The following is a 23,567-nucleotide window of genomic DNA, read 5'->3' as shown; positions in this document are numbered from 1 at the left end:
GTAAAGTGCAAGTGAAGGACTAGTGGGGAGTGGAAGCGATTCAGATAGGGAAGATGCTGTGAGAGCCGGGGGTGACCTGATATTCAGCTGGAAATGACTAAAACAGTAAATAAACACAAGACATATATATACTCTATTAGCCACAACACAACCAGGCTTATATTTAATATGCCACAAATTAATCCCACATAAAAACACCTAGGTGTTTGTTATGCTAGCTCCTAGCTACTAGCTCGAGCTAGTTATAGCTCGAGCGGGTAATATGGACGGGATCCCGTATATATAACCAGCCAATACAATTCAAACACCTGCACAACACACACACTCACTCAGCCCAAAGAACCGTTCACCTAACCCAAGGTTCATAAAGTTTATATATTTAACCAAAGTTACGTACATGGCACGCACGTACGGGCAAGCAATCAAATGTTTGGAAGCGCGCGGGTGGGACCTGATATTCAGCTGGGAATGATTACAACAGTAAATAAACACAAGACATATATATACTCTATTAGCCACAACACAACCAGGCTTATATTTAATATGCCACAAATTAATCCCGCATAACAAACACCTAGGTGTTTGTTATGCTAGCTCCTAGCTACTAGCTCGAGCTAGTTATAGCAAGCGATCAAATGTTTGGAAGCGTACTCACGTCGCGTCTGCGTCTGTTAACGAAGTCAAAGTCCTCCTGGTAAGAGTCTCTGTTGTCCGAGTTCTTCGATCTTGACTGCATCTTTCGGGAATGTAAACAATGAAACACCGACTGTGTTGTGTTGCTGACTTCCCTCGCAAAATACTCCGCTTCGCACCGACTTTCTTCTTTGCTTGCTCAGCTTCTTTCTCCATAATGCAATGAACAAATTGCAACAGATTCACCAACACAGATGTCCAGAATAAATCCAGAATGAGATGAAAACAGCTATTTTGTATTGGATTCAATGGAGTCCGAATACTTCCGTTTCAACGATTGACGTCACGCGCATACGTCATCCTCAAAGGCGTTTTGAACCGGAAGTTCCCCGGGAAATTTAAAATTGCACTCTATAAGTTAACCCGGCCGTATTGGCATGTGTTGCAATGTTAAGATTTCATCATTGATATATAAACTATCAGACTGCGTGGTCGGTAGTAGTGGGTTTCAGTAGGCCTTTAACATACTAGGCACGTTCTCAGTTGGTTATTTATGCGTCATATAACGTACACTTATTCAGCCTGTTGTTCACTATTCTTTATTTATTTTAAATTGCCTTTCAAATGTCTATTCTTTCTGTTGGGTTTTATCAAATACATTTCCCAAAAAAATGTGACTTATATATGTTTTTTTCCTTCTTTATTATGCATTTTATAGCTTATATACACAGCTTATACTACGGAGCAACTTATACTCCGAAAAATACGGTAATTGTTTTCCCCTGAAGACACTCATTAAAGAAAGACAAGTGTATAAATGAATGCCATAAAAACTCAGTTTGCAAACTTTTATTAAGATAAATGTTGATAATCTGTTCTAGACGAGTCATATCTGTCTGACAGCACATGGTGCAAATCAGTTTGCTCGGGTCATGCGCATCCCAGAGGTCCCCCAAGAATCCCTCATCACTGAATACTCCCGAATGCGTTGGAAAAAGAACCTGGCACCTGCTGCCAACCCTGTGGAGTGCCAAATGTGAGTTAAGTCACACCATACATGTTGTTTGTCTTATGTGTGCTCCCCCTGAAGGAATTGTTTTGTTTTTAGATTTTTGCATTTGTTTTTTTATACAGTATTTTGATGAAACAATTATTGTTAGCAATTTTACTCAGGCAAAATTACTCTTTATGTTTCAAAAATGACAATAAAAACTGCACTAATTGATTTTTCCATACTGCTGCAAAGTACGACTAAGATAAGCTTCTGCAGAGAACCCTTAATTTAAATAGAGACCAAATCGAATTCAATCATGTAGGCAGGTGTGTCCAAGTGGGGCTGGTAATTGGAATGTTATACCAAAATCCTTAAGGTATATTTTACTTCTTCATACATGGCTATTAGTAATCACAAACCAGATAAATTGAGCACCGTGCCCGATTTTGTGACAAGCTTAACAGTGCTGTCAATTTATATTAAGATAAAACTGCAGCTGAGATAGGCTCCAGCACCCCCCGCAACCCCAAAAGGGACAAGCGGTAGAAAATGGATGGATGGATGCATTATAGGCAAGGGCGTCGTTAGCTATTTAGTCTCTTACGTGAATGAGCCAACCTTGGGGGCCCTCCACATTACAAAAACAACATGGCAACTTATGTTGTTGGAAACTACCATGTGAGCTGAACATTAAAACTTGGTGGGTTGTGCAATGAATATCACTGATCTCAATGCATATACTGTAATATATAGTAAGTTAGGAATAGTATCATCCTTCCATAAGTAATCAACATTCATTAAAGTGCAAGCAATTGTTTTGGAGATCATTATTTTGCTAGCGCAGTTGGACCAGATGCGACGCGTAGCTCTATTATTGTAAAGGCAGGACTTGTGTGACTGGTGGGAAAACAAGCGCTCTTGATGGTAGCCATGTTTGAACGAGAGAAGACTGTTAACTTTAAAAAAGAACCTCTCCAGTTCTTACCGAGCTTCGTACTTGCCAACCCTCCCGAATTTTCCGGGAGACTCCCGAAATTCAGCGCCTCTCCCGAAAACCTCCCGGGACAAATATTCTCCCGAAAATCTCCTGATTTTCAGCCGGAGCTGGAGGCCACGCCCCCTCTAGCTCCATGCGGACCTGAGTGAGGACAGCCTGTTTTCACGTCTGCTTTCCCACGATATAAACAGCGTGCCTGCCCAATCACGTTATTCCATATGAGGCGTCCGGCATACCGCCCATGAGCATGGTGCAGATGGAGAATATCTTCTCGGCGTCCGTGTTGGCGCACACGTTGCCAAAGCCGACGCTAGTCAGGCTGCTGAGGGTGAAATAGAGGGCGGCGATGTACAAGCTGCGCACCGACGGGCCGCAGACCGTGTTGTTGACGTAGGGCATCTCCAGGCGTTTGCCCAGCTCATGGAGCCATCCCCGCGGAAGAGACGGGAGGACAACAGAGTGACAAGAACTAAATCATCCAGACTAGAGATAAATTGTATTATTATGTTTATCTTACCTAAAAATAAATATATTTATTAATTAAAAAAAAAAAAAACTAAATACATTTTTACTATATTTTGCTAAAAACTTCAAAATTAATTGTATTTTTATTTGTATTTTTTCTGACTCCTTATTACATTCAGCCATAGAATTATACATTAAAATAAACATATTTGAAATAATTAATTTTAAATGATCATAATAATTCATTTAAAATGACCATATTTAATTATTAAAATAATTGCTTGTTTATCAACAACTTAGCATTTTATTCATTACATTTTGAAGCTCTCAGAAGCCAAGTTATGTTATATTCCTTAAGATTTATTTATGCAAGTTTAAAGTATCAATTATCTAAACAGTTTTGTTTGCATATTTTCAGGATATATATATATATATGTATATATATATATATATATATATATCCTATCTATCTATCTATCTATCTATCTATCTATCTATCTATCTATCTATCTATCTATCTATCTATCTATCTATCTATCTATCTATCTATCTATCTATCTATCTATATAATGTGTGTGTGTGTGTGTGTGTATAGGTATTCAGACAATGATGGCCTTTTGTTAAATTATAGTAAAAGTACAGTAAATGTATATTCCTTTCCAATATTTACCCTGACTACTCAATATACCCAAGTTTCATTTTTTTTAGAAATGTGAGGAGTGTGTCATATACTGTCTGTTTGCATGTGTATCTAAATTGACAACGTAGTTTGATATTATATTTTCCTGTGTAGGGGAAAGATGGGAACTGTTGGAGCTGTGGCAGTTGACATCGATGGCAATGTAGCGTGTGCAACCTCTACTGGTGGGCTTCTCAATAAGATGGAAGGACGTGTTGGTGACACATCCTGCATAGGTCAGTCATTCTATCTGGTTGATAATATGGCCAAAATAAATAAAGGAAAGCACAGTCAGAGCTGTTAATGTATTTAAAAATGTTTAAATATTTAAGAATAATAACTTCAAATTATATATGTGCCGTTAGCTCATACTCCAGTTACTATAGAAACAACAACAAAACATTTGTCAGACACACTTATTTAAATAATAACCACCAGATTCTGAATAATAATTCAAGCATAAGATCTATGTAGATTAAGTTACATTAATTATGTACCCTAGTCTACATGCAGTGATAACACAAACATTTTTATTTTAAATGTATTTCAATTGTATTTTCTGGAACATTTTGGTTGAGTTTTGAAATGTTTCACTTGCAATCTGTTTAACATGTAAATATTAATGGACCTTCTCTGAACTTGCAAAAACTAAAATAACTGTTACTAATCAAGCCATAAGCTCGTTGATTTCTTCTCGATATGCAAACATAATTGGACAGTGCTAACCCTACACCACATGGAAACAGTAAGTAGGCTATACATAATTAGTGATATTTATTTTTGTGTGATAAATATGACGTTAATTTGCCATGTTCAGAATTTGGAATAAATACACATATCAAGAAAAAGAAATGGGCGGCGTAGCTCGGTTGGTAGAGCTGCCGTGTCAGCCACTAGAGTTCCTGGTTTGATCACCAGCTTCCATCATCATAGTTACGTCCGTTGTGTACTTTAGCAAGACACTTCACCCTTGCTCCTGATGGTTCGTGGTTAGGGCCTTGCATGGCAGCTCGCCATCAGTGTGTGAATGTGGAAATAGTGTCAAAGCGCTTTGAGTACCTTGAAGGTAGAAAATTGCTGTACAAGTATAACCCATTTACCGTTTAAATACATTTATAAGATGAATATATTTTAAGTAGAACCAATCAAATGTTTATCCCAGCTGAGGACTGTTTCGCTTCACATCAATTGATGTTTGAGGAAGATCCACTCACACACTTACACAGCTTTTTATGCATTTTCCAACATAGCATAGAATGTATATGCCTATTTGACTCTGCAAGTTATTTTCACCACAACTCTCAGAGCATATTTTCTAGTTTCAACCAGCTTCTTCTTTTTACTTGCTAAACACAACTCCATGTGTTATATTATAATACTTGGGAGGGAGTGTGCTCATAGTTTTACAGTCAAGGCCTGGTGTGATGTCTTTGTGCTGTAATATGCCGCATGTGTTAATAATGGCAAACACAATGTATCATCAATCGTACTTTAAACCGTTAATTAATTAAACAAAACACTTACAAATATATTGTATGTGTCAATACAACAATAATTAATAATATATTACTTTACTGGGATCTTGTGAGAAAAAAAACAACTATAGCATATCATGTAGTTAATAAATCACCTGCAGTTAGACAATAAATGGGGCCAACAAGGTTAATATTTGACATAGAGCCCTCTATTTTCCATCAATATGTCATATAACAACTGGTGCATATTATTTATAGTTGAGAAAGTTAAAGTGATTTGTCTTCGGTGTGCAACATTAAGGGCAAGAGGTCATGTGAGAGGAGGAGTTATTTCGTGCTGAGGTTAAGTGAAATACATGCTGTCACAGGCTTTTTCCTGAAAATGTGTGTCTGATCATTTGAACTTAAAAGTAGTGTGAATTAAATTGATTTTCTGTTTACTTCTGGGCATTTAGGGGGCTGAAGAAATGTGCACACACAACAATTACTAATTAACAAAATAATTCATAAAAAATTTGCTAACTGCTTTTAACACAGGAAACATCTTGACAAACATTCAATTAGGGTCATGTTTCTGCCCGTTCATCTAATCAGAACCCACAATATATGAGAATATAAGTTTAGGTTGTCATCACTATAACTTGAGTTCTGTCTTCACTGTCTCACCATATTTACCTCAAATGTAAAAATAAGAAACAACATTTTTTTTAATAAGCTTTATATTTGTTAACATTGTGCAAAAACTTATTTGAAAAAAAAAAAATCAAAAGTTGGATACGTTTCAAACTGTCATCTAGCATATCGGTTATCCAGATTTTGGACCAGTTTCTAAATGTATTTTGATACCTTTCAATACTTTTCAAAGTAAAGGGGACCACAAAAATATGTCATTACTGGCTTTATTTTAACAAAAATATCTTATAATACATTAAACATTGCAATTAAAGAAAAACGTTGGCATTAAATAAGAGTGCACATACTTGACAATAGGGATGGGAATCGAAAACCGGTTTTTGTTCAGAACCAGTTCCCAGTGTATCGATTCCTTGGTATCGCTTGCCATTTTTTCAAACAATTCCCTTAACGTTTCTTCAGGGTGAGGATGACATCATTACTCAACGTGCGTAGTGATGTCAGACAGCAACATGGCGGTGTCCAGGTGGAAGAAGTGCACTGAAGTTTGTCGACATTTTACAAGAAAAGATTGCAACAGCGCTACCTGTAATATTTCCAAGGCTACTATTTCATCAAGAGGAGGACATACGAGCAATATGCTGAAACATTTGAACACACAGCATGCAATAACTATAAATGAATGTCGCATTTTTCAACCGCGCCAATATTATCCCAGGCAGCAGCAGTCATCTGACTTAAATACAACAGGTGCTAACACCGCCTAACATGTTAGTGCTATTACAAGTCATACCAAAGACTATAAAAAATGGGACCCATTACCTCCCTGCTTGACACTCGGCATCAAGGGTTGGAATTGGGGGTTAAATCACCAAAAATGATTCCCGGGCGCGTCCACCACTGCTGCTCACTGCTCCCCTCACCTCCCAGGGGGGATCAAGGGTGATGGGTCAAATGCAGAGAATCATTTTGCCATACCTAGTGTGTGTGTGACAATCATTGGTACTTTAACTTTAACCTGGTAAATTGAAATGAATGCCTTCTCATTTAGATGAGCATGAAGAGACATATTCCGATTGGTTTTGAGGCGGGCATTTCACGTCTGCTGCTAGCTTTCACCGCGGCAGAGAAGAATACCACTCGGCCAGGAACAACTAATGTCACTGAGCAGTGACTAAGTTTGTGGTCAAAAGCTTACAACAATTTGCCACATGGGTGCTCCTTCGGTAGGTAAATGTTTAATTGTAGTCAGAGAAAAGTTGCATATTTCCTCCTCGAACCACATTTTCACTCAGTCATTATATTAAACAGGTGGAATTCATAAAATTAGAATATTGTGTAAAAGTCAGCAATTCACCTTCAAATGTGAAACTAGCATGTGATATACAGTGATGGGCAAGCTACTTGGAAAATGCAGTAAACTGAGCTCCAAATTACTCTCGATTAAATGTAGCTGAGCTACAGGGGAAGCTATCCCCCGAGAATTGTAACAAACTACACTACAAGCTCCACGGCAAAAGTAGCTTCCTACACCAAAGCTAAATTTAACTGCATTTCTATCTAAGGGCCCACATGTATAATAGCAACGTTAATGTAATTGAGAGTGTACAAATAGACCCAGTAAGGGTCCATTACTATTAACTATCTGTCATTTAGCTAGGGACACCCTACAACTACCTCTAAGGGTCCCCGCACCCCACGGTATGTATTTATTTAGTTTGCCTTTTCTTTGTCCCACACCTATAATGTTATTCATTTTCTCTACCTACAGTAAAAAAAACAGCATCTATCTGTATCTTAACAAAATAAAACAAATGACTGGTGTGTTGTTTGGGAACAGTTGGTAATGGTTATGTGCAATTGTGCAGTAAAACTTTTCATGAATTCAACTTAAAACGTGTGTTCCTAAATGTGTATTCCACGAGAACACACGAGATGAGGGCAGTTATGATTTTGGTTTACAGAGTAAACAACTCAAAACTAATGTTTTGGGCATTGTTTTCAAAATCTAATCTGTGGGAGAGAATCCCTCTGCCATTTTCAAGTATGTTTTTTTTGGAGTAGTCAGCTTGAAGCGTCCCTCTATCTCTGACTCCCTTGTCGTCATGTGACATGAGTGCGTGTCTGTTATGATTTTTCTTACTGGTTTTGATGACCCGCCTTATCTTGCCTCTGATTGATATAGGCCTAACCTTAGCCAATTGTGGCTCATCATATGAACACCAACCATTCATCATGGATTTCGTCTGTATGTATGGATGTTCTCATTCAAGCTAAGCTACAGGAAAAGCTACGTGTTAAAAAAGTAGCTAAGCAACCGCCAAGTATGTAGTAGCAAAATGTAGTTTGTTACGCTCATAACTGGTGATATAAAGTCATTACATGCAATGGGAGATATGTCAAGCCTTTATTTATTATAATTTTGATGATCATGGCTTACAGTTTATAAAAAACCCCAACACATTTTCTGATATTTTCAATTCAAGGTTTTCATAAGTTGTAAGCAATGAACATCAACATTATATCAAAATAAGGCTTGAAATATCTTGTGTTGCATGTTATGAGCCTTTGTCATTATAGTAGTGTCACCTTTGCACGATATATTGCACAATATATTTTTAGGCAGATGACAAAGATTCTTAAAAGTTTTAAAAATGATACAAAATGTTACATTCTTGTGTAATTTCCACATATGTTTTATTCCGTTATATTCAACAGAATTAAATTTTCTTCTGTTTATTTTCAAAAGTTTATTTCTCTGCTATGTGCCTCTTAAGACCTCGCGGTCGGCTTTGTAAAATCTGTTAGCACTAAACTAAACAAAACTGATTATAATCCATCTTTTGTTAGCTTTTTTTCCAAATAAGAATTAAAGATTAAAAGATTAAAGTACCAATGATTGTCACACACACACTGGATGTGGTGAAATTTGTCCTCTGCATTTGACCCATCCCCTTGGGGAGCAGTGTTGATAAGAGAACCAATAAAATAACCGAATCATTAAGCAGACTCAAAAGTGGAATCGGAATCGGAAAAATCTTATCAATTCCCATCCCTATTAGACAACTTCTCTTTTAGTAGTAAGTAAGCAAACGGGTAACAAAGTCTTCTAATTTGGCTGCTGACGTATGCAGTTAACACTGTGTGTCGTTTCTCATTCTATTATTTTGTCAAATTATGAGGGACAAGCGGTAGAAAATGGATTCTTAATTTATTTGTTTATTTACTGTTAATATCTTGTCCAGGGTGTACCCCGCCTTCCGCCCGACGCGACCCCAAAGCGAATAAGCGGTAGAAAATGGATGGATGGATCTGGTTACTTTCTGTTTTACATGTCCTGTACACTTCTATTAAAATGTAAGAAGCACTACTCTTCTGTTGTTTGGATACTTTGGATGACATCATTACTCAACATGCATTGTGAATACTTGTATCCTCCTACAGTGTGTAGTAAAGCATATTAAGCTAACCATCGTCCAGCAGGATTGATACTTTAAAGAAACTTAGTTCATCTGTCGCATGGAGGCAATAATTAGTGATTTAGAAGTAGCTAAAACACCTAGGAGAGACGTTATGTTTTAAAGCACCGCTTACAGAGCAGCGTTTCCGTATTTACAGCTCCACATACTTTGTTAGTTTTTAAGCCAAAATATGTTCATTGTCCCTCTTCTGTTTTCACACATTATCTGCTTGTAAGTGCTGTGTGTGTGCGTTTGTTGACTATAATGCGCCGCAGCTTGTATACCATGATACCACGGCGCGCCTCATGACGATAAAAAAAAAGTACCGGTAGTTTTCAATGGCAGTATAGTACCTTTTAAGTCATTAGTATTGCGGTACTTTATTAGTACTGGTATACTGTACAACCCTGTTAGGATGTTCAGGAAATGTGAGTTATGTAATGTTTTATGTGTATCAGGGTGTGGAGGATATGCTGACAATCAGGTTGGAGCAGTGTCAACCACAGGCCATGGGGAGGCCATTATGACCGTTACACTTGCCAGACTCATCCTGTTTCACATGGAGCAAGGTACGGTATATACAGTACGCACACACACACACATATTTTAATTTATTCAGGACATTGTATTTTCAGGACATTTAATCAAACGTAACTTGACTGTTTGACCTCTCATTTGAGCAGGCTAAATCCTCTACAGGAGGGGACATACCCAGACAAGGATGGTTTCATTGTGGTTTTTATGTGTTTACTCTATTTGGTTTGTACCACAATAGAGCAAAACCGGCTTTGTTGTGCATGAACATAGGCGCCGATCTGCATTTCTGCCAGTGGGTGCTCGGACAGGCGGTAAATCTGACGCTACTTTTCTGAGCATGCGCGGTTTTTGCTTGGTACGTGGGGAGAAAGGATTTGCCATCAATCCCACGTTGGTGCATTGGCGCCGATCCCGCCCCGAAGCACCCACGGGATAGGCGCCTATGTGCATGAACCCTCTTACTGAGGATAAATACAGTACTTTGGATCTGGAAGTGATGAAGCCTGACCGGTCCGTGAAGCATTTGGTACTGGGCCACAAAGAAACATTAAATCATTTATAAACAAGCATTTTCTTAGACCTAGCTTTCGCCTGTCCCACTTGACACACAAATAACCTTATTCATATATGTATAATATAACTTGTGATAGGAAGTTACTATTTGGTATATTTGTTATATATTTGTTTTGCACATTAATGAACATATAAAATGTAAACGTGCCAGATTGTAGCCAAAGACTCATTTCCATATGCAGTCCATTGCAAAGAAACAAGCCCAGGGCTCCCACTAATTCGGAGATATGTTGAGTTGTATTTTTCATTCACCTATTTTTGCTGTATTCATCTGCTACCCATGGAAGACTGGTGCATGAAAATAATGCTTACATTAAACCGGTCCCTGATGCAAAAAAATGTTGGGGACACCTGTTTTAAGACCATCTGAACAGTCCCGTTGCAATCAATTCATTGCCCGAGAATCTCACATAAAATGTGACAAGATAGAGGTCAAGCTCTCAGCATGCAAAAGCTAGTCTGGCCCACAAGAAGATAGAGAAAAAGAAGAAACTTATAGACTACAACGTCAGATTACATTGACAGACTAACGTAAAGCACTTTGGGTAAATCTCTACCACAATGAGAGCTTCCGAGAAGGCATGGGGGGCACCTGCCCCCTTTGTGATCTAGTTGGCCCCCCTGTGTACCACCCCAAAATTTCATTGGCTCTTGATGCTATCAGCCAAGCAGTTGCTACCCTCTATTCTATCACCAACCAGATTCAAAACTTAAAGGCCTACTGAAACCCACTACTACCGACCACGCAGTCTGATAGTTTATATATCAATGATGAAATCTTAACATTGCAACACATGCCAATACGGTCCGGTTAGATTAGTAAAGTGCAATTTTAAATTTCCCGCGAAATATTCTGCTGAAAACGTCTCGGTATGATGACGTTTGCACGTGACGTCACGGATTGTGCGGACATATTGGGACACCATTGTGGCCAGCTATTAAGTCGTCTGTTTTCATTGCAAAATTCCACAGTATTCTGGACATCTGTGTTGGTGAATCTTTTGCAATTTGTTTAATGAACAATGAAGACAGCAAAGAAGAAAGCTGTAGGTGGGATCGGTGTATTAGCGGCTGGCTATAGCAACACAACCAGGAGGACTTTGAGTTGGATAGCAGACGCGCTACCATGAGTACAGCTTTGACTTCCAAACATTTGATCGCTTGCCCGTACGTCCGTGCCGCTATGTGCATGTCACGTATGTAACTTTGGGGAAATATATGTGCTGTATGAACTTTACGGAGGTACTTTGGGCTGTGAGATTGAGTGTGTTGTGCGGGTGTTTTATTTGTATTGGTGGGTTATATGGACGGGAGGGGGGAGGTGTTTGTTATGTGGCATATTAAATATAAGCCTGGTTGTGTTGTGGCTAATAGAGTATATATATGTCTTGTGTTTATTTACTGTTTTATTCATTCCCAGCTGAATATCAGGTCCCACCCGCCTCTCACAGCATCTTCCCTATCTGAATCGCTTCCACTGCCCTCTAATCCTTCACTCTCACTTTCCTCATCCACGAATCTTTCATCCTCGCTCAAATTAATGGGGTAATCGTCGCTTTCTCGGTCCGAATCGCTCTCGCTGCTGCTGGCCATGATTGTAAACAATGTGCAGATGTGAGGAGCTCCACAACCTGTGACGTCACGCTACTTCCGGTACAGGCAAGGCTTTTTTATCAGCGACCAAAAGTTGCGAACTTTATCGTCGATGTTCTCTACTAAATCCTTTCAGCAAAAATATGGCAATATCGCGAAATGATCAAGTATGACACATAGAATGGACCTGCTATCCCCGTTTAAATAAGAACATTTCATTTCAGTATGCCTTTAAACACTGTATTTGTATTTATTTTGACAAAACGCTATGTTTAAAGTAGGGCTGCAACAACTAAACGATTAAATCGGTTAAAATCGATTATAGAAATAGTTGCCGATTAATTTAGTCATCGATTCGTTGGATCTATGCTATGCGCATGCGCAGAGGCTTTTTTATTTTATTTTTTTTTTTAATAAATCTTTTTTTTTTTCTTTTTTTTTTTTAATAAACCTTTATTTATAAACTGTAATATTTACAAACAGCTGAGAAACAATAATCAAAATAAGAATGGTGCCAGTATGCTGTTTTTTTTCAATAAAATACTGGATAGGATAGAAATGTAGTTTGTCTCTTTTATCCGATTATTAATCGATTAATCGAAGTAATTATCGACAGATTAATCGATTATCAAATTAATCGTTAGTTGCAGCCCTAGTTTAAAGCAAAAAGGGTCTTTCAATTTGAAGTTTTACAAACAGGATGTGACAGAGGACAACTGCAGGTAAGGCACTCCCACAAAGTTTGCGTATTCTGTGATTGGAGTGTTGCGACATCCGGTTAAAGATAAGATGTCCCGCTTTGTGCAGGACAGTCGTGCATTTTCATTTCTTTTCACACGTCCCACAAATTGAGACGTTGTTCCGCATTGCGGACAGTCGACCTCTCATTTTGAAATGCGTGTTTTGTACGAGTGAAGTGGCACTTATTAAGTAAAAGGCACTGTGAGGAGAAAGCAGTGAGGGGCAATCAAACTGCGACGCGTACAGCCACACAACCACCAACAAGAACTGAATATGTATTTCAGCATATTGTTGTACTAGAACAAACACTTAGTTGCCCCGTTTGTAGTTTTACCTGCTGTAATGCAGTTTTTTTATAAGTACAATTTCAATTAAGATAGTTGACACTCATTTGTTAAAGTTCACTTTCTGTAATGCTTTGAATTACACTGAAAAATGTATGTTTTTTCTGCAGAAAAGAAATATTTTCGTTTCAAACTTTGTATTGACATTCTCACTGTCAAGCTCAAATACTGAACCAGGAGATTACATATTCACTGACTAATTTTAAAACTATTTTACTTTTTAGAAATGTTTCCAACAGGAGAAGCAGTTTTAATTCATCTGTTTTATTAGTTTAATTAGTTATGGAACTGTGCATGAGAGTGTCGTGCATTTTGAAATTGTTTTACTTTTTTCACATCAACAGATGTTAGCTACAAAAACTAATTAGGCATTTTATATACAGGATAATAACATCATTGTTTTCTGTATGATTCATGACCGAGCAACTATGTAGAATTAGGCGCTTGTCTTTGTTTATGTCCTTATTAGGTGGCACGTCTAATTTACTGAGTGTGCTTCCCCCCACCTCAAAATATTCTGGATCCGCCCCTGCTCTACCATATGTGGAGATATCCGTTAATGTCACCAATTGTAAAACGTTACAACGGGCGGCAAATCACAAACAGCTTATTTGGAAGATGAAAGGAAGGCAATATTGTTTTATAAATACCTTCTTCATGCCTCTATGCTTTGAGTTCACATTTCCAGAACTTATGCAGATCCCAAATATAGAAAAACAGGTACCAATAGGTAAGAAAACATAATAGGCCACCTTTAATGCCTTAAAAGCCTACTGAAACCCACTACTACCGACCACACAGTCTGATAGTTTATATATCAATGATGAAATCTTAACATTGCAACACATGCCAATACGGCCGGGTTAATTTATAAAGTGCAATTTTAAATCTCCCGCTAAACTTCCGGTTGAAAACGTCTAGGTATGATGACGTTTGCGCGTGACGTCAATAGTTAAACGGAAGTATTCGGACACCATGGAATCCAATACAAAAAAGCTCTGTTTTCATCGCAAAATTCCACAGTATTCTGGACATCTGTGTTGGTGAATCTTTTGCAATTTGTTTAATGAACAATGAAGACGGCAAAGAAGAAAGTTGTAGGTGGGATCGGTGTATTAACGGCTGGCTGTAGCAACACAACCAGGAGGACTTTGACTTGGATAGCAGACGCGCTATCCGACGCTAGCCGCAGACCGCACAGATGATCGGGTGAAGTCCTTTGTCCTTCCGTCGATCGCTGGAACGCAGGTGAGCACGGGTGTTGATGAGCAAATGAGGGCTGGCTGGCGTAGGTGGAGCGATAATGTTTTTATCATAGCTCTGTGAGGTCCCGTTGTTAAGTTAGCTTCAATGGCGTCGTTAGCAACAGCATTGTTAAGCTTCGCCAAGCTGGAAAGCATTAACCGTGTATTTACAGGTCCATGGTTTAATAGTATTGTTGATTTTCTGTCTATCCTTCCAGTCAGGGGTTTATTTCTTTTGTTTCTATCTGCATTTAAGCACGATGCTATCACGTTAGCTCCGTAGCTAAAGTGCTTCGCCGATGTATTGTCGTGGAGATAAAAGTCACTGTGAATGTCCATATCGCGTTCTCGACTCTCATTTTCAAGAGGATATAGTATCCGAGGTGGTTTAGAATACAAATCCGTGATCCACAATAGAAAAAGGAGAGAGTGTGGAATCCAATGAGCCAGCTTGTACCTAAGTTACGGTCAGAGCGAAAAAAGATGCGTCCTGCACTGCACTCTAGTCTTTCACTCTCACGTTCCTCATCCACAAATCTTTCATCCTGGCTCAAATTAATGGGGTAATCATCGCTTTCTCGGTCCGAATCGCTCTCGCTGCTGGTGTAAACAATGGGGAAATGTGAGGAGCCTTTCAACCTGCGATGTCACGCTACTTCCGGTACAGGCAAGGCTTTTTTTATCAGCGACCAAAAGTTGCGAACTTTATCGTTGATGTTCTCTACTAAATCTTTTCAGCAAAAATATGGCAATATCGCGAAATGATCAATTATGACACATAGAATGGATCTGTTATCCCCGTTTGAATAAAAAAAAATCATTTCAGTAGGCCTTTAATTAGTGTGTCCACCTCGCTGTGATCAAACGTTGTGACGGAATGTATAAGTCAGAAATGTTTTTATTCATCATAGCTCTATTAAGAGTTGGTCCTTCCATCCATCCATTTTCTACCGCTTGTCCCTCTCGGGGTGGCGGGGGGTACTGGAGCCTATCCCTGTTTCATTTAATTCTTAATAGAGATGTGTTGTTCGTGTACAAGTCGGGTCTTTTTAAAGGCCTACTGAAACCCACTACTACCGACCACGCTGTCTGATAGTTTATATATCAATGATGAAATCTTAACATTGAAACACATGCCAATACGGCCGGGTTAACTTATAAATTGCAATTTTAAAATTCCCGCCACACTTCCGGTTGAAAATCTCCTTTGGATATGATTTATGCGCGTGACGTCATAAAATGCACGGAAGTGTTTGGGCCCTATTGGACACAATACACAAAGCTCTGTTTTCTTCGACAAAATTCCACAGTATTCTGGACATCTGTGTTGGTGAATCTTTTGCAATTTGTTTAATGAACAATGGAGGCTGCAAAGAAGAACGTTGTAGGTGGGATCGATCGGTGTCTTAGCGGCTAAGTACAATACTTACAGCAACACAACAAGGACTACTTACCCTGATAGAAGACGCCTAGCTGATGCTTGCCGCCAAACCCACGGATGAAGTCCTTCGTCGCGCCGTTGATCGCTGGAACGCAGGTGAGCACGGCTGTTGATGGGAAGATGAGGGCTGGCTGGCGTAGGTGGAGCGCTAATGTTTTATCATCGTTCTGTGAGTTCCGGCTGCTAAGTTGCTAAATTAGCCTTAGCGTCGTTAGCAACAGCATTGTTAAGCCTTACCAGGCTGAGAATTTTTAACCGTGTAGTTACATGTACATGGTTTAATAGTATTTTTGCTCTTCTGTCTATCCTTCCAGTCAGGGGTTTATTTATTTTGTTTCTATCTTCATTTGAGAACAATGCTAGCACGTTAGCTCAGTAGCTAAGTGTGTCACCGATGTATTGTCTTGGAGATAAAAGTCACTTTAAATGTCCATTTCGCGTGCTCGACTCTCATTTTCAAGAGGATATAGTATCCGAGGTGGTTTAAAATACAAATCCGTGATACACAATAGAAAAAGGAGAGAGTACATAGGTGTGTGAGTTCCGGTTGCTAAGTTGCTAAATTAGCCTTAGTGTCGTAAGCAACAGCATTGTTAAGCCTTACCAGGCTGAGAATTTTTAACCGTGTAGTTACATGTACATGGTTTAATAGTATTTTTGCTCTTCTGTCTATCCTTCAAGTCAGGGGTTTATTTATTTTGTTTCTATCTTCATTTGAGAACGATGCTAGCACGTTAGCTCAGTAGCTAAGTGTGTCACCGATGTATTGTCTTGGAGATAAAAGTCACTTTAAATGTCCATTTCGCGTGCTCGACTCTCATTTTCAAGAGGATATAGTATCTGAGGTGGTTTAAAATACAAATCCGTGATACACAATAGAAAAAGGAGAGAGTACATAGTTCTGTGAGTTCCGGTTGCTAAGTTGCTAAATTAGCCTTAGTGTCGTTAGCAACAGCATTGTTAAGCCTTACCAGGCTGAGAATTTTTAACCGTGTAGTTACATGTACATGGTTTAATAGTATTTTTGCTCTTCTGTCTATCCTTCCAGTCAGGGGTTTATTTATTTTGTTTCTATCTTCATTTGAAAACGATGCTAGCATGTTAGCTCAGTAGCTAAGTGTGTCACCGATGTATTGTCTTGGAGATAAAAGTCACTTTAAATGTCCATTTCGCGTGCTCGACTCTCATTTTCAAGAGGATATAGTATCTGAGGTGGTTTAAAATACAAATCTGTGATTTACAATAGAAAAAGGAGAGAACGTGGAATCCAATGAGCCAGCTTGTACCTAAGTTACGGTCAGAGCGAAAAAAGATACGTCCATCACTGCCTCTCAAGTCCTTCACTGTAACGTTCCTCATCTACAAATCTTTCATCCTCGCTCAAATTAATGGGGTAATCGTCACTTTCTCGGTCCGAATCTCTCTCGCTCCATTGTAAACAATGGGGAATTGTGAGGAATACTAGCTCCTGTGACGTCACGCTACTTCCGGTACAGGCAAGGCTTTTGTTATCAGCGAGCAAAAGTTGCGAACTTTATCGTCGATTTTCTCTACTAAATCCTTTCAGCAAAAATATGGCAATATCGCGAAATGATCAAGTATGACACATAGAATGGATCTGCTATTCCCGTTTAAATAAAAAAAAATCATTTCAGTAGGCCTTTAAGGGCTCTTTCAAGTGAACAATTAGAACTGATTCGCATTTGTAAGTTGTTTGTTTGAGAGCTGTTCTTTATGCAAATTGCCCACGTTGCCCTCTCTTAACCAGAATGAGAATCAAAATCAATTAGCTTTATTGGCTTTATTTCTTGTAGGAGTAATGAAATCACCGCTCAAAAGGCTCTATTCATGTGAAAGCTGCCATTCGCAGGCCCTCTAGTTCTGGCAGTTATCTTAGGGGAGGAGTTTAATAAGCACCTGAAATTACTGGAGCCGTTGTATTTAGAATTATAAAGAGATATTAGCAGCTGGAAAATAAATCAAAATGAACAAAAGTTAAAGGAAATGTAACATTTGGATGCACGTCATCGCAATGCGCGGGGGGTGTTGGCAAGAAAGATTAAGGGTTACATAGTGACATCATTTTTAAAGAATGGGAAAATGGCACCATCTTGTGGAATGTTTACAATGGAAACAAAAGCCAAATTAGAATATTATCCATCCATCCATTTTCTACCGCTTGTCCCTTTTGGGGTCAATATTTCAAACTAATTCTCTTCATCAGTGTCTACATTGGTGTAATGTATACATTTTGATTTATTGATCAAACTTATCTTATTACTGTCAGGAGTGATTGATGCAAACAAGTTACAAGTTACTTTAAAAAAGAACGAGCCAGTCTTTCGAATGGCTCTTTCAGAAAGGAAAGAGACCCGGCTCTCTGCAAAGAGCCATAAATCCCATCTCTAATTTTTAACTTGTTGAAGTCTTGTCTTGAAGTAAATCATTTTAATCTCCATCAGTATTTGTGTGAATCATTAAAAATGCTTTCACGCCTGTGTGCAATAATCCTGTGGTCTAGTCAGCATTTTGATCTGATGGATTATCTCAGCAAATGAGAAGTTCTCACTGTAGATTTGTGAACATTATTTCAGAGAAATAATAAGCCTTATGGGTCCATAAAGAATTGAACGGACCTAGTTTGAAAGTAACCTTTTTTGTCTGTAGATTATTTTCTAGGCAAGAGCCTAGTTGTAATAAACCACTGACGCTAAAGTTAGGAATGTTAGACTTTTTACTTTTAGGAGCAGGCATTAGTAACTTATTAACACCTTCTAGTATTGTAATGTTGTTTTGGATGTGTTGAGTCGACGGACAATGTCCACAATATAATTCTTGCATCTTTTGGCAGCTTTTTCAAAAAGTTGTGGCAGACATTGCAATGTTTTAAAACTTCATTTGTGTCCAAATAACATTGAATAAACTTGTGATTTTATGAATTTGCTATTAATGTTTTAAATGTTTCTTGTAACCTTAAGATCAAGACTTAGTAAAACTTGTACATGCCTTTATTACCAGTATGCTAGACTATTGTAATGGTCTCCTTGCAGGTCTTCCCAAAAAAAACTGTCAGGCAGCTACAGCTTGTTCAGAACGCTACTGCTAGAGTTCTAACAAAGACCAAAAAATGTGAGCACATTACACCAATTCTTAAATCTTTACATTGGCTCCCTGTACATCAGTGAATTGATTTCAAAATCCTCCTGCTCACATATAAATCACTACATGGTCTAGGGCCGAAGTATATCACTGATATGCTCCCACTATATAAGCCCTCTTGATCACTAAGATCTTCTGAGACCAATCTGTTAGCGGTTCCCAGAGTAAACTCAAATCAAGGGAGAGCATCATTCAGTCACTATGCAACAAATAGCTGGAATAAACTTCCTGAAGATGTCAGACTTTCCCCAACTCTGACTGCTTTTAAAACTAGACTGAAAACTTTTATGTTCACCTTAGCTTTCAGCTAAATCTTTTAACTTTTAATGTCCGCACTGTTTTTATTTGTATTGTCTGCATTTTAATTTTGCTTTTATTTTCTTTCATTTCACTTTGTTGTCTGTGAAGCACTTTGAGTCTGCCTTGTATATGAAATGTGCTATACAAATAAAGTTGCCTTGCCTTGCCTTGCCTTAAGGGTCATCACACGTCAACATCTCAGTCATACATGCTGCCTCTTTGCTAAAACATTATTGCTAATGACAATGTGGTCTTAATTGCCTCACCCTGGATAATAATTGTTAAATAAATATATAAATACATGTTAATTAGGAAATAAATATTTATATACAACATTACCCAGAAAGTTTAGCGCCGTAGACAGTAATGGGAAGTAGGTCCGAGCTATGCTGGAGTATTACAGAGCCCAATTTTTTCTGTGTTTATAATCTGATTAGTAAACATAAACATGTCACACTTACATTAATAACATAACACAGGCTGTACTAAGTCAGTGTGTGCAATAAATCTCTCTGCAAATGTTATATTTGGCGACATGCTGACAAGCAGAAACAGGCAGGGCCCTACGCTGAGTGAGTGTACTGAATGCAGTGCATTGAAAATGAGAATACAGTACTAATGCAGGGAAGACGAGCAGCTGCTTTATCTCAGCTTGTTGCCCTGTATTTGATCAGGAAATGAGTAAATTAAGCGAGTTTTGTTTAAGTAAATGATAAATAGAGTTGGAATCATACAGAAATACTGTTATGTGTTTGGCTGCTCTGCTGCCTCCTTTTTCTGCAGTACCTGGTTTTGGTGTTCCGGGGTGGACCCACCCACACACACCTGCTGCCGATTTGCTGCTGGCCTACTTAAAGGGGCTGTTTGGGACATTTACACAGATTCCGAGAGGGCGCTAACTTTCCAATGTATTTTACACAATATATCCCGCCGTCTTGCGGCTCTTATACATGCGTAACATATGCACGTGCACTAGCTTTGAGTGTTGTTAGCTAATAATTGCAATCTTAATAGCTAGCGTTAGCTGTCATTGAATGTATATTCTATCATAACAACAACATGACTGTAAATTGTTTGTTGCTTCTCCTGGCTTTTGCATGTGTGCACGTGTTCTCTGCGCATACGTGTTGACGATACCGGGTGAGTGACCGCCGTAATTTTATTCGGGCCGGTACATTTTTTTAAATAACCTAAATTTACTATCTGTGAAAAAAATAGACAATTGTCAAACAAATGTGTTCTGTTAAACCACTAACATAAGCTAGCTAGGGGTGTTCTTGTTATATGTTTTGCTTGCTACTGTAAGGAATTTGTAAACGGCACCTTTAAGCCTCCCTGCCAGTTGTCTCAGTGCCAGTCGATTGTAGATGTTTCACTCTCCTCCAAGGACTTCTTCCACTTGCTTGGTGTTTCCCAGAGGACATTCCTTCGTTGCTCTCCTCACATTTAACCTTTCCAGTGGCTGCGTCCTGGTATTGCTGTGTTGTATTTTTCCCCACTCCTTTTGAGTGCGTCTTTTGTTTCTCCTCCCCTTCTTTGATTGCGCTTTTCGAAAAAATGTTCAACTTCTGCGCCTTTTGTTTTTAAACATTGTTATTATTGTTGACTGTTTCTTCTCTGCTTTGGGGTCTTACTACAGCTTAGCCAATCGTGACAAATACATTTATAACACAGTTTGATTATAACTATTATTTTATGACATTATTTGACAATGAAATTGCAAAGCAAAGCTTTACTCACTGGAACCTACATCCACTATGAACAATACAATACTTGACTATGATCACGTTTGTTACACCAAAGCTTACCCACACTTTAAACCATGTCATTACCTTTTATGCCATTCTGTCAAAGACATAGACATCAAAATAGCCATAACCAGAAGCTCAGAAGAATAATACACATACTACTTCATTACTCGACTTTCTTACAATCTACTTAATTCAGTTATGACAGCTAGTCAAACAAAACATGGGTGTTTTAAGTGGGAACACTTATATTTATTAACCCTTAAGGACATATAAAAGTGTGTCAGTTAGAAAATGCACATTAAAAAATGTTATGTTTAATCACACACCACTAAGTTAATTGTACTGAAAACAATCTAGGAATGGTGAAACCAAGGCTGCTTTGCAAAGTAAACCACATTGATACACGTTTGATAATCCGAGAACGAGCTCTATCTGCTGGTTACTCATGTGTAATACATTTCAAGGCAAGTGGCTATCATGAGTCTTAGTGGGCTTTTTATGAGGTTCTTTTACTTGATTTTGTTGCACAGTTGTCATTTTTCATATAGAGTAATGGCCTACAGTAAATGTAATCTTTCTTGCTTGCATTTGCACAGTTGATCAAGGTTTGCATGTCAATAGCATATATTCTTCTTTTAAAGGCACTGTACTTGTCCACAGGTCAATCAGTAGAGGAAGCCAGCGACTTGGCCCTGGCTTACATGAAGTCCAGAGTGCAGGGACTGGGCGGTGTGGTGACATTGGATCCTCAGGGTCACTGGGCCGCTCGCTGCTCCAGTCTTCAACTGGCATGGGCTGCAGTCCAGAAGGACACGCTACACTACGGCATAAACAGCGGGGAGCACTTTACCCAAGGCCTTGATGAGCCCCACTGACAAATGGAGGCTAATCACAATCATCTTTAACTATGGTTTGTAATCATCTTTAACTTTCATCAGTAATCAATTTTAACTTTCATTAGTAATCGTCTTTCAAGTACCAAAAGAGTGGAAAAACAAGCTGCCTCTAAATTAAGGCTATTATCATATATATCTGATGTATGACACTGAAAGACTTTCAAAGTTTGCGAGTAAATACATCAAAATACTATCAATCTCACGGAGATTCCCAAGCCATTTTGAGAGAAAATGAGCTTGCCAGTCACGTGCTCGTGTGACATAGATGTAGGAACCGCAGACCTCTTCATCACCAACAACTATGCAAATAATGCTGACTTTGTGAGAGCCAACAACGATTACTTTGGGAAAAATTATTATCAGAAACTTATATTGTTGTTACTGAATACAAGGAGGATGAGCTACAAGTTTTAGAAGCTCTGCTACACAGATCCAGCTTTAGTAAAACACTAAGCATCATGAAGCAGTATTGCTAAGTGCTAAAAAATAAATACAAACTACAAACATAATAAAACGTTAGCTTACTGTACAATGTCTGCTCTCACTGCGATGACGACTGATAGGATGTCCGTACATTCCCGTTTTAATGAAGAATTAATCATGATGCACACGAAGGGTTAACAAGGAAGTCACCCTGCAGACACTGTCTTCGGTTGAGTGTGTTGTCTCCATCTCCGGGTATACATTTAATGTCACAGATGAACAACTTCTAGATTAAAGGCTAAGTCCTCCTAATATCCAGATGAGAGGCATGATTTATAATCTTTAATAACTTTGACAAGCCGAGAAGCGATGATGCGGGAGCAGCAGGATATCGCCGCTGGCTCACAGGAAAGCAACAGAGGGCTACTTAGCTGTGCGTTATCTGCCACTAAATAATAGTTTGTCTGTTTTAGCGCTTGTAATGACAACATCGCTAATATTTGGTTAATATTCAGGTCACGATATGCATATAGAGTATTGTTGATGAGTTTTGGATGGTTACTTAGAGGGTTTTGTGGTTAGAATAGAGAGCCCCCATTGATCAATCAATGTTTATTTATATAGCCCTAAAGCACAAGTGTCTCAAAGGGCTGCACAAGCCACAACAACATCCTCGGTTCAAGGCCCACAAAAGGGCAAGGAAAAACTCACAACCCAGTGGGATGTCAATGTGAATGACTATGAGAAACCCCCTCTAGGTGAGACCGGATGCAATGGACGTCGAGTGGGTCTAACATAATATTGTGAAAGTCCAGTCCATAGTGGTTCTAACATAATAGTGAGAGTCCAGTCCATAGTGGGGACAGCAGGAGACCATCCCGAGCGGAGACGGGTCAGCAGCGCAGAGATGTCCCCAACCGATGCACAGGCGAACGGTCCACCCCGGGTCTTGACTCTGGACAGCCAGCACTTCATCCATGGCCACCGGACCTGTGTCCCCCCCCTCCACAAGGGAGAGGGGGGCAGAGGAGAAAAGAAACGGCAGATCAACTGGTCTAAAAAGGGGGTCTATTTAAAGACTAGAGTATACAAATGAGTTTTAAGATGGGACTTAAATGTTTCTACTGAGGTAGCATCTCTAACTGTTACCGGGAGGGCATTCCATCGTACTAGAGCCCGAATAGAAAACGCTCTATAGCCCGCAGACTTTTTTTTGGCTCTGGGAATC

At 38.9% G+C, this 23,567-nt stretch overlaps 1 protein-coding gene across 1 annotated transcript in view; it reads left to right on the top strand.

Annotated features, from left to right (window-relative positions):
• The window catches only part of asrgl1 (asparaginase and isoaspartyl peptidase 1), a 60,391-nt gene extending 38,461 nt beyond the window's left edge, over positions 1 to 21,930 (top strand). Inside the window, exons 4-7 of the mRNA XM_062058844.1 lie at positions 1,515 to 1,669; positions 3,883 to 4,004; positions 9,796 to 9,906; positions 21,681 to 21,930. Coding sequence (XP_061914828.1) covers positions 1,515 to 1,669; positions 3,883 to 4,004; positions 9,796 to 9,906; positions 21,681 to 21,895 — 603 coding nt within the window. The 3' untranslated portion in view covers positions 21,896 to 21,930. The remainder of the gene's footprint in view (positions 1 to 1,514; positions 1,670 to 3,882; positions 4,005 to 9,795; positions 9,907 to 21,680) is intronic.
• Positions 21,931 to 23,567: the final 1,637 nt, after the last annotated feature.

This window comes from Entelurus aequoreus, linkage group LG09, assembly GCF_033978785.1.
Source record: "Entelurus aequoreus isolate RoL-2023_Sb linkage group LG09, RoL_Eaeq_v1.1, whole genome shotgun sequence".
NCBI classification, from domain to species: domain Eukaryota; kingdom Metazoa; phylum Chordata; class Actinopteri; order Syngnathiformes; family Syngnathidae; genus Entelurus; species Entelurus aequoreus.
This window is presented reverse-complemented; position numbering and strand designations above follow the sequence as displayed.